Source organism: Hemiscyllium ocellatum, chromosome 5, assembly GCF_020745735.1.
Source record: "Hemiscyllium ocellatum isolate sHemOce1 chromosome 5, sHemOce1.pat.X.cur, whole genome shotgun sequence".
Lineage (NCBI taxonomy): Eukaryota > Metazoa > Chordata > Chondrichthyes > Orectolobiformes > Hemiscylliidae > Hemiscyllium > Hemiscyllium ocellatum.
The window spans coordinates 124,933,979-124,946,340 of NC_083405.1; the positions used below are offsets into that span (position 1 = coordinate 124,933,979).

General features: G+C 41.1%; 1 protein-coding gene across 1 annotated transcript in view; it reads left to right on the forward strand.

The window, feature by feature from the left end:
• The window catches only part of obscnb (obscurin, cytoskeletal calmodulin and titin-interacting RhoGEF b), an 821,414-nt gene that overhangs the window by 496,254 nt on the left and 312,798 nt on the right, over window positions 1-12,362 (forward strand). The window contains exons 56-60 of the mRNA XM_060825732.1: window positions 247-519; window positions 888-1,154; window positions 7,933-8,205; window positions 10,576-10,842; window positions 11,223-11,489. Coding sequence (XP_060681715.1) covers window positions 247-519; window positions 888-1,154; window positions 7,933-8,205; window positions 10,576-10,842; window positions 11,223-11,489 — 1,347 coding nt within the window. The remainder of the gene's footprint in view (window positions 1-246; window positions 520-887; window positions 1,155-7,932; window positions 8,206-10,575; window positions 10,843-11,222; window positions 11,490-12,362) is intronic.

The window sequence follows — 12,362 nt, forward strand, 5'->3', positions numbered from 1 at the left end:
TAAGGACCCTGGGGAGGTGGGGTGGGGGGTTAGTCTCTTATGTAACTCATAAATGGAGGCTGACGCCACACAGGATACGTAGAGAGAATCCATATGTTGTATCATTGCAGAGTTTTATGAGGATTCATGCTCTGCAGAAATACTTCTATTCCAGATTCTATCCTTTTTCTGTACTCACTGAATTCAGAGGCTGAAATGTTTAAAATACAAAAAAAAACTTACTGTTCTATGATGCATTTTTTTTAGAGCCAGATGTAACAATTGTTGATGGTTTGAAAAACGTGGAAGTAGTCGAAGGTGGGGATGTTTTGTTTGAATGTCAAGTCTCTCATGAGAATATACGAGGTGTTCAATGGGTTCTAGGAGGAATTGAACTGCAGAATAATGAAATGAACGAAATTTCGATCAAGAGTGGCAATATTCACACATTGATGTTGAGGCAAGTCACACAGGATGATTCTGGAGCTGTGACCTTCAAAGTTGGAAAGCACACATCTTCAGCACAGCTTACTGTCAAAGGTAATAGTTAACGATTAATTTTGGAAACGAATAGAAATAACTGGCAAGTGCATTCTCCACATGTTTGAGGGAGCGTTTCCACAAAAACATTTAATACTGAATAATTTGCAAACCTGACAGGTGCTGTTTTATAATTTAAAGGAACATAATTTACTTTAGGTTTCATTAATGGCTTACACTGTAGAAAAATTATGGACATTTTTGGTTACCATTTAGTATTATATTTGCTGTTTCCAGACAATTGGTGAAAGGCATGCACCAAGGACAAATTATTGTGAGCTTCAGTGTAGACTGCCATTTAATTCATACCATACTCAGTTCCAAACAAATGTTTGGGAAGGAATGCTATTCATGTCTTTTTTTTCCAGCTACTCCAGCAACTTTTACTCAACTGCTTCAAAACATGGTAGTGGATGAGGTTGAGTCAGTAACTTTCATGTGTGTACTCTCACAAGCCAATGTTCCAGTTGTGTGGAAGAAAGGACTAACAACAATTTCTCAAAGTGAGAGATATGAAATCAAACAGGAAGGTTGTGTACACATGTTAAGTATACATGACGTAAAATCTGATGATTCAGGTGAATATACCTGTGTTTCTGGGGACCAACAAACCACAGCTTCCTTAACAGTAAAAGGTGAGTTGAATTGAGTCATTTTTAAATAGTCTTGCGGTAGCACAGAAATTAAATGCTGCTTAATAAAGAAACATGCTGTTAAGGCTCTTTGACAGCATCTTCCAAAATCTCAATCTCCATCATTGAGAAAGATAAAATCGCGTATTAATGGGAACACTCCTCAAAACCACATATCACCCTGACTTGGAGCAATATTGCCATTCTTTTATTGCTGCTGGATCTAAATCCTGGAGATTCCTACCTATCAGGACTGTGTATGTACCTACATCCTAAGGACTGGAGCTGTTCAAAAGGGCAGCTAAACCATCAACTTCTCCAGTGCAATTAGCTAATGGCAATAAATACTGACCTAGCCAGCAATCCCTGTATCCCCTATACAAATAAATTAAGAAGAAACTGTTCATATTGCATTCATCAGGAGAAACCGAACGTAAACTTAGGAAACGGTTCGCTGAACATCCCAGCGGGGCTCACAGGGGATGACCGGACCTCCAAGTCACCACCCATTTTAATTCCCCTTCTCGCTCCCTTTCTGACATGACCATCCTTAGCCTCCTCCATTGCCGCAACAAACCACACCACAAACTGGAGAAACAACACCTCATCTTCCGTCTGGCCAGCCTACAGTCTGGAGGGCCCAACGTTGAGTTCTCCAAGTTCAAATAACCTCCCTTCCCAACCCCCGACTCCCTTCTCAGCCCCTCCCCCTCCTTTCCACTCCTCCCTGCCACCGACCGGATTCATTCCTCCCAATGACCAACCAGGTCGTACCCTCTGTCTTCTTCACCTATCTCCACTTCACCACACTGACCCTGCCACCCTCTTTGTCTGCAGTCCCCCTACATCCACCCCCAGTACTGAAGAAGGATTACACCCGAACATCGACTTCTCCATCTCTTGATGCTGCCTGGTTTGCTGTGTTCTTCCAACCTCCTGCCTGTCTATTTTGGATTCCAGCATCTGCAGCCTTTTTTTGTTTCGAACTAAGCAGAATAATGCTGGTTTGATACAAGACCAAAGCCAAAATCGTTTATCCATCTTGCGCCTTCCAGGTTGAATGTGGAGTTATTCGCAGCAATTCTCTATAGTTGCTGTTGCATCAGAGATGGTGGGTTTGACTGTCTATTCAAAAAGAGTATTCTCTCCTAACAAGCTGGAAATGGAGTGAGCAGTTTCCCAAAGATTGCAGACTTCTCATAGTTCCAGTGTCAAGGTTAGGGTCAAGGTCAGAATCACGGGTTGAGATTTTTTCTGACCCAGGCATCTGTGGCATTACCCAAGCACAGAAGGCACCCTAGAGTGTCAGACCCTGGTTATTGGACCCTGATTTACACCTCTGTCCTAAACCCTAACAGATACTGCACACACATTAGTTTCAGGGAGACATGTGCCAGCTTTGAGATGTACCACAGCTGAAATGGATTCCATTCCCTTAAACAACTGTTTGTTGCCGAGCATATGTAGAGGATTTCAGAAGGCCAAAGTCTGGTATCCAAGCAATACAGTAGTTGTTGTGTGTTCACTTTGTGGCAGTCCACTGTGCCTTTATTTTACTCTTTGTTCTTTGGATGTGAGTGTCACTAGCTAGATCGATATTTATTGCCCTTGCAAAGGTGGTTCTGAGATGCCTTTTTAAAGAAGTGCTGTCCTTGGGGTGTAGATAAACCCATGTTGCAGTTAGGGAGGGGGTTCCATGATTGTGACCGAGTATTAGGGAAGGAATAGCAACATAGTTCAAAATTAGATTAGTATATGGCTTAGGTAAGAACCTATACATGGTGGTTTACTCATACAGCTGCTGAACTTGCCCTTCTAGGTAGTAGAAGTCAGGCTTTTAAAAGATACTGTTAGAGAACTCTCATTGAGTGACAGCAGCACATCTTGCAGATGCTTTGTACTGACACCACCAATGGTGAAAGGAGTGAATGTTTAAAATGATGGATGGGGCACCAGTCAAATAAGCTGTTTTTCTCTTGGGTGGTGTTGTGCTTCTTGAATGTTGTTGGAGCTGCCCTCACCTTGGCAAAAGGAGAATATTCCATAATACTTGTCCTTATCGATGATGAACAGGCATTTGGAAACCAGAGGGTGGTTACTAATTGCAGATTTTCTATCCACTGAAATTCTGTTATAGACAGCCAAATTTATATGGCTAGTCCAGTTCAGTTTCTGGTCAATGGTAACGATCAGGATGTTAATAGTAGTGATTCAATAATGACATTGAACATCTGAGAAAGGTAAGTAGATTATTTCTTATTGAAAATGGTCATAGCCTAGCACTTGCATGCCATGAATGTCATTTGCCACTTGTCAGCCCAAGCCTGAATGTTGTGCAGGAGATACTACATACGACCATAGATTGCTTCAGTATCTGAAGAGGTGTGAATGTGCTAAACATTGTGCAGGTTCATTAACAAGTGACCCCACTTCTGACCTTATAATGGAGGGAAGATCATTGATGGGGCAGCCAAGATGGTTGGACTTAGGGCAATAAGTCGAGGGACTCTTGCATGATGTTGTGGAACTGAGATGACTGATCTCTGCCCACCACAGCCATATTCTTTTTTAACTATGACTCCAACCAGCAGATAATCTTCTCCTTCACTTCCCCCCAACACCGTTCCACATGCACATATTGATGTAATACTCAGTTGTATGTGGCATCGACATCACTTGCCTTCCCTGTGGAGTTCATACTTGAACCAAGGCTGTCAATGAGGTCATGGGGAGCTCTGCAGGACCTAAATTAAGTGTCTAGAGCTGGTTATTGATGAACAAGAGCTCTTGATCACATTATCAAAGATCTTTCCCATCATTAGGCTAATGATCAGGAGTAGATTGATAGGTAATTAGCCAGATTGGATTTGTCCTGTTTTTGTGGACAGGTTATATCTATGTAGTATTCCACAAAGCTGGGTAGACTACTGGGTTGTAGCTGTACTGAACCAGCTTGGCTAAGGGTGCAGATAGGGGAGGTGATGGCCTGTGATATTATTGCTGGAATATTAATCCAGAGTCCTATTAATGTTCTGGGGACCCAATTTTGAATCCTGCCACATCAGATGATGAAATTTGAATTCAATTTTTAAAATTCTGGAATTTAGAGTCTAATGATGATCCTGAGCCCATTGTCAATTGTCAGAAAAAATAATCTGGTTTAAGAATTAGAGAAGGAAACTGCCATCTTACCTGGTCTGATACATGTGACTCTAGCCACACAGCAATTGGTTGACTATTGACTCCTTCTGGGATGGGCAATAAATGCAGGCCTAACCAGTGACACTCATTCTTAGCATGAATATTTTTTAAAATAGTTTTGGTGTGCAATTCTTCAGCACCTTTGTCTGAATCAAAGTTTGTGCGAAGATTTGTAGCTCGGGTGCTTGTTGTACTGGTTCTGTTCGCCGAGCTGGAAGTTTTTGTTGCAAACGTTTCGTCCCCTGGCTAGGAGGCATCATCAGTGCTGTGGAGCCTCCTGCGAAGCGCTTCTTTGATGTTTCTTCCGGCATTTACAGTGGTCTGTCCTTGCCGCTTCCGGGTGTCAGTTTCAGCTCTCCGCTGTAGTGATTGGTATATTGGGTCCAGGTCGATGTGTCTGTTGATGGAATTTGTGGATGAATGCCATGCCTCTAGGAATTCCCTGGCTGTTCTCTGTCTGGCTTGTCCTATGATAGTGGTGTTTTCCCAGTCGAATTCATGTTGCTTGTTGTCTGAGTGTGTGGCTACTAGGGATAGCTGGTCGTGTCGTTTCGTGGCTAGTTGGTGTTCATGTATGCGGATTGTTAGCTGTCTTCCTGTTTGTCCTATATAGTGTTTTGTGCAGTCCTTGCATGGTATTTTATACACTACATTAGTTTTGCTCATGTTGGGTATTGGCTCCTTTGTTCTAGTTCTTTTCGCAGTTCTGGTGTACTGCAGTGTGTTGTAGCTCTTTTGAATAGTGTCCTGATGCAGCTTCGTTTGTGTGTGTTGGGGTGGTTACTTTCATAGTTTAGGACTTGGTCTGTGTGTGTTGTTTTCCTGTGTACCCTTGTGGTGAATTCTCCGTTCGGTGTTCTCTGTACTATCACGTCTAGGAATGGGAGTTGTCTGCTAGTAGGTGTTGTGCTTTTTTGATGTAGTCTGATTTATCTAGGATGACAGTCATTCTGCCTTTATCTGCTGGTAAAGAATGACTGTCATCCTAGATAAATCAGACTACATCAAAAAAGCACAACACCTACTAGCAGACACCAACACCTACCAAATGAAGGACTCGGACCCCACACCACAACTCACCAATAGAATAAATAACACTCTAAGGAATCTCCAAAAAAACGGACAGATAACCAAAGCGGACCTACGAAGAATGAAACCGGAAAGCAACAACACCCCCAGATTCTATGGACTACCCAAAGTACACAAACCAGACATCCCACTCAGACCCATAGTATCACTACCAGGGACACCAGCATACAAACTGGCCAAAGAACTACAACAGAAACTGAAACACCTGGTCAGCGGATCCAAACACTCCATACAATCAACACAGGAATTCTTGGACGCCATCAGGAATACACACATAGACAAAGAAGAAACCATGATCTCATTCGACGTGACGGCACTGTTCACTTCGATTGACAAAACCCTAGCCAGAGAAACAATAGCCAACCTACTGGACATACACAACAGAAAACAGGAGGCGGAACCTATCAACAAAGACGGCATACTTAAACTACTGGACTTATGCCTCACTACACACTTTACATTCAACAATCAGATATACGAACAAATCAACGGAACACCCATGGGATCACCAATCTCGGGACTCATAGCAGAGGCAGTTATGTAAAGGTTAGAACAAACAGCCCTACCACAAATTCAACCCAAACTCTGGGTCAGATATGTTGATGACACTTTCGTAATCATCAAAAACACAGAAATAGAAAAAACACACCAGATCATCAACGCCACACTCACAGGCATCCGATTCACGAGAGAAGTACAAAAGGACAGCCAACTCCCATTCCTAGACGTGATAATACAGAGAACACCGAACGGAGAATTCACCACAAGGGTACACAGGAAAACAACACACACAGACCAAGTCCTAAACTATGAAAGTAACCACCCCAACACACACAAACGAAGCTGCATCAGGACACTATTCAAAAGAGCTACAACACACTGCAGTACACCAGAACTGCGAAAAGAGGAAGAGGAACACCTATACAAGGTATTCGCCAAAAATGGATACCCGCGCAACTTTATCAACAGATGCCTAAGAGATAGACCGAGGAACGAGGACATGCCACAACCAAAAGGACTAGCCACACTACCATACATCAGGAGCGTTTCAGAACTGACAGCCAGACTACTGCGACCCCTAGGACTCATAACGGCACACAAACCAACAGCCATGCTCAGACAACAACTTACTAGAACAAAGGAGCCAATACCCAACATGAGCAAAACTAATGTAGTGTATAAAATATCATGCAAGGACTGCACAAAACACTATATAGGACAAACAGGAAGACAGCTAACAATCCGCATACATGAACACCAACTAGCCACGAAACGACACGACCAGCTATCCCTAGTAGCCACACACTCAGACAACAAGCAACATGAATTCGACTGGGAAAACACCACTATCATAGGACAAGCCAGACAGAGAACAGCCAGGGAATTCCTAGAGGCATGGCATTCATCCACAAATTCCATCAACAGACACATCGACCTGGACCCAATATACCAATCACTACAGCGGAGAGCTGAAACTGACACCCGGAAGCGGCAAGGACAGACCACTGTAAATGCCGGAAGAAACATCAAAGAAGCGCTTCGCAGGAGGCTCCACAGCACTGATGATGTCTCCTAGCCAGGGGACGAAACGTTTGCAACAAAAACTTCCAGCTCGGCGAACAGAACCACTACCTTTGTCTGAATGTTGTCTTCTGTATTTGAGTCATCATGGAAAACCAACAAAAATTTCTTTGGATGACAAGAGCTATCCCCTGACATCAAGGCTGCAGATGGTTTGGAAGGATAACTTCAAGCAGCTCTAGAAGAATCTTAAAGATCTGGCTTTACACCACACCATCCTCGCATAAATAGCAGTCTAGGCAGGCTGGCTGAGAGATACAAATAAAGCCTCTGGAGCAGTCAAGATGCAAGGACAAATGCTTGTCATCTTCCAGCAAGGCTTCCAAAGTGTCTCAGCGAAACTTGGAGCATGCTCAGTTGTGTATTTTGCCATTATCCTGCTTTTTTTCAATGCCATAGTGAAATGTACTAGGAATTCCCTCACTACTCCAGCTGCAGTGGTGCTTTTAAGAGGTCCAGGCTGCTTTACATTTGGCAGGCTACCTTTAACTCACACCAGTACATTACAATTTTTGGTTTCCCTTTAAAGCACATAGCACTCAACAATGCAGTTAGCCCTGGCTGCATGCTGCATTCATAGTTATGAGCAGAAGAGACAAAAGTGCCATGTTTTCTGCATCATTTGGCATTTGCACATTGCAAGTCTAGTGTCTTTCTCCAAGTTAGCCTCCAGCCTGTCTGTTCTGAATGCCTAATTTCACATCCAGTAATAATTACGAATATGTAAAGTAGGAACAATAGTAGGTCATTCAGCTCCTTGAGCCTGCTCCGCTATTCAATAAAGTCAAGGTTGACCTCAAAACCTAATTACAGTGCATTTGATTAAAACTGTGTAAATAGCTAATTTGTAAAATGGCTGACACTTTTGTTGATAGTTGTAAACCTATAATTTTCTGTTTTCTTTTTGTAGTATCAGAAGTAAAAATTATTGAATGCCTAAAGGATGTAACAGTTTTTGTTAATGAAACTGCCGTGTTTGAGTGCAAAGTGCATCCTGAAAATTTTGCTGATGTGCAGTGGTGGCTGGGCGACATTCCTTTGCAGCACAATGAAATGAATGAAATATCTATTGAACATGGAACGATTCATACCCTGAAATTAAAGAATGTCACTCAAGAAGACTGTGGTACTGTTACCTTTAAAGTTGGAAAACACACATCATCTGCAAAACTGTTAGTAAAAGGTATGGAATGATAAAGAATAACAGAAACATCTGCTTAGTTTATTTTGTCGCAAGTCTTGTATTTTACCTTTTGTCCACTAGAACCATGTTGAAGTAGCTGTATGCTGAAATAATCACGGGATGATTGTTATACAGTTAGGGAGAATTAAATTATAGCAAAAATGGTTTTATACAAAAACAGTTTTTCAGGCTTTTCACCATTCTGAAATATAAATCATGCCAATTTCCACATAGAGTTTCTAGCTGCCTTGCATATTGATTCATGGAATTATGGATATTGCTGGTAAGGCGAGCATTTATGCTTACAATTACCCTTGAAAGAAAGATGGTAAGATCTCACAGTGAATACAATTGGCTGATTTACTAGGCTATTTTAGAGGGCTACTAAGAGTCAACCACATCATTCTGGGTTTGATGTTGCATTCTTTATAAGCGAGAGGCTTGTGTGGCACTGTGATAGTGTCCCTATCTCTGGGCCAGGAGGTTCAGGTTCAAGTCCCACTAGCCCCAGAGGTGTGTTATAACATTGCTGAACAGGTTAATCAGAAAATATGTACAGTATAGTCCAGATCTGTTAAAGGTAGCAATTTATCTGAAGAACATCAGTAAACTGGGTGGTTTTAAAAGGTAATCTTATTGTTTCATGTCCACCATTACTTATACTGGGGACTACATTTTACAGGCTATCTACAGATAGGAAATTTAGAAAATCGAGCACCATGCTGACTATTTACTCATTCACCCTGTTATGATTTTCCAAGTGGCAGAAAAGGCAGTTGGAAAGCTGCCTGTCTGTATACTAGCTGAGGCACTGAAAGTGGATAATTAATGCCCACAAGAAATATCACCACACCACCAGTCCAATTTAATGGGTGATGGAGAGGTCTAAGTCGAACATATGGTTTGGCTAATTTGACCCTAGGCCTTCTTGCTTCCAGGCCCATTTGCCAATCAGATGCATCTTTTCCTTACCTCCCTTTCAATATTCTTGGTGTGTTACTGGGATTGACTACTATTCTTGGCAGCTCAGTGAGGTGGGCATTCCTCCTGGAGAAGTATTGATATATGAAACTCCATCAGTTGAAAAATGGACACACATAATAAATGGTAATACAAATGCATCCATCGAAAACACATCGACTGCAGCGGTTCAAGATGTCAACTAGCCATTATCTGTTCAAGGGCAACCCGAGATGGGTTATAAATTCTGGTCCAAGCCAGCAATACCCACATCCCATGAATGAATAAAAATAATGTAGCAGGTATTAGGCTAGCAACTTAACTCTGAGAGTATAAAGAGTCATAGAGTCATAGAGACATACAGCATGGAAACAGCCCCTTCAGTCCAACTCGTCCATGCCGACCAGATATCCCAACCCAAATCTAGTCCCACCTGCCAGCACCTGGCTCATATCCTTCCAAATCCTTCCTATTCATATACCCATCTAGATGCCTTTTAAATGTTGCAATTGTACTATCCTCCACCACTTCCTTTGGCAGATCATTCCATACACTTCCTCTGAGTGAGAAAGTCGCCTCTTAGGTCTTTTTTATATCTTTCCCCTCTCACTCTAACACTATGCCCTCTAGTTCTGGACTCCCCCACTCCAAGGAAAAGACATTATCTATTTATCCTGTCCATGTCCCTCATGATTTTACAAACCTCTATAATGTCATCCCTCAGCCTCTGACGCTCAGGGGAAAACAGCCCCAGCCTGTTCAGCCTCTCCCTATAGCTCAAATCCTTCCAACCCTGGCAACATCCTTGTAAATCCTTTCTGAACCCTTTCGAGTTTCACAACTTCTTTCTGATAGGAAGGAGACCAGAATTGCATGCAATATTCCAATAGTGGCCTAACCAATGTCCTGTACAGTCGCAACATGACATCCCAACTCCTGTACTCAATGCTCAATAAGGAAAGCATACCAAATGCCTTCTTCACAATCCTATCTACCTGCGACTCCGCTTTCAAGGAGTATGAGTCTGCACTCCAAGGTCTCTTTGTTCAGCAACACTCCCGAGGACCTTACCATTAAGTGTTAAGATTTGCTTTCCCAAAATGCAACACCTCACATTTATCTAAATTAAACTCCATCTGCCACTTCTCAGCCCATTGGCCCATCTGATCAAGATCCTGTTGTAATCTGAGGTAACCTTCTTCACTGTCCACTGCACCTCCAATTTGGTGTCATCTGCAAACTTACTAACTATACCTCTTATGCTCATATCCAAATCATTTATATAGTTTGGCATTTGATTTATTTTGGAATCTCTCTGCCATTGTTGCCGTGATCATTTTCTAAGTGAGTTAAAAACTGTCTATTTCTGTATTGTACACAAAAGATTAAAAAGATGTCCAATCACTTTAGGTCCCCCGCTTACCTTTACACAAGAGCTTGAAAACATGGAAGCAATGGAAAATAGCACGACAACCCTACTTTGTAAACTATCACAACCTAACGTTCCAGTTACATGGAAGATGGGCTCACATGCAATTTTTCCAAGTGAGAAGTATGAAATCAAACAAGAAGATAATGTGCACATGCTACTGATTCATGACGTGAACATAGAGGACTCTGGAGACTATACATGTGATTCAGGCCTGAGACAGAGCACTGCAGTACTGCAAGTGAAAGGTAACTGATTACCTTGTGAAAAAGAAGTTGTTTGCAGTCTTAAAGGGTATTGTAACTTAAGTGTAGTGGTTTCTTTCAAATACCTCAAAATAGCAGAATTGGCACATGCAAGTTACTATTATACGAGTAAGAAATTACTTCTGGAAATCAGGTTTACATCTTCTCCTCAGGAAGGGAAGGAAGCTTCTTGTGACATATTGATTGTATTATAAAATCTAATGTTGTTCATTGTTCATATTATATACCCTTAAAACAATTGATGACTTGCACGCATTTTTAAATAATGTTATCCATTATTTGGAGGTGAACCATCATTTGAGTTAGTACTTCTGATTAATTTTGCATTTTTCTAAAGTTCTTTTATTCATTATGAACTATAGCTGCACCTGTGTATTTTATGAAGAAACTGCAAAGCCAGGAAGCCGATGAAGGTAGTATGATAACGCTTCACTGTGAACTTACTAAGGCTGACGCACCAGTGATGTGGAGAAAAGGATCCGAAAAACTTAACCATGGTGACAAGTATGATCTGATTCGAAAAGGCTGTGCTGTTGAATTGCTGATCCACAATGTGAAGAAAGAGGATGGTGGAGTATATATTTGTGATTCTGGTGATGACCAAACAACAGCTACCCTCACAGTCAAAGGTTTCCATACGTTTCTTAGCAGTGATGTAGCTTATTTTCATTAATTGATTCTATTAAAAAAATTCACATACCATATTTGCTGAACCATTACTATTTTTCTGCAAAGCATTGCCTAAAAGTGCCATGTATTTGTTACTCTGAAGGTTATGTCCAAATATTTCCTGAAGTTTCCTTTCAAAATCCTGGTAGTTTTATGGTCTAACAAATATGGTATACTTAGATGTTAATGATGTTATTCTTTTTGTACTTCCATTTTAGTTCATGTTTAAGTGAATAGGTAAAATACTGTTCTGTAGTGAAGTATTGACAGGCTCACTTGATAACTTTAGATCAGAGAATGTGGAGTTAAATCTCCACCATAAACTTGTGTAGTGAGGCCCAACTTTCCTCACCATTGGTATCCATGCCTTCAAATGGATAGGCTCCATTGTCTAAATCTGTGACTTATCAGCATCCTCTTTAAAAATCATTACTTTTATTTCCCCCCAATGATACCATCTTTGGGTTTTAGGCTGATTTTAATATCTTTCTGAAGCACCTTTGAATGTTTTTCTGTGTTTAAAATGTTATATGAATATTATTTAATATTTTAGCCACTTGTAATACATGATAAACAATGCAAACAGCAAAGCCACACAAGCATTGAGATAAATGCTGAGAAATGATGTTGATGTTCCTGAGTTTACTATTAAGAATTATTAACGATTATAATGTTCCTACTGAGCTATCCTCCACTTTGAATAGTGCAGTCCCATAAAATTATGAATATCAGTGTTAAAAGTTTTTCAAAAAATGTCAGAGAATTTAGAAGATACCAATAATTGTTACTTCTCCTGCTTCTTCATTGGTACTTGAAATAACTAAAAAGTGATA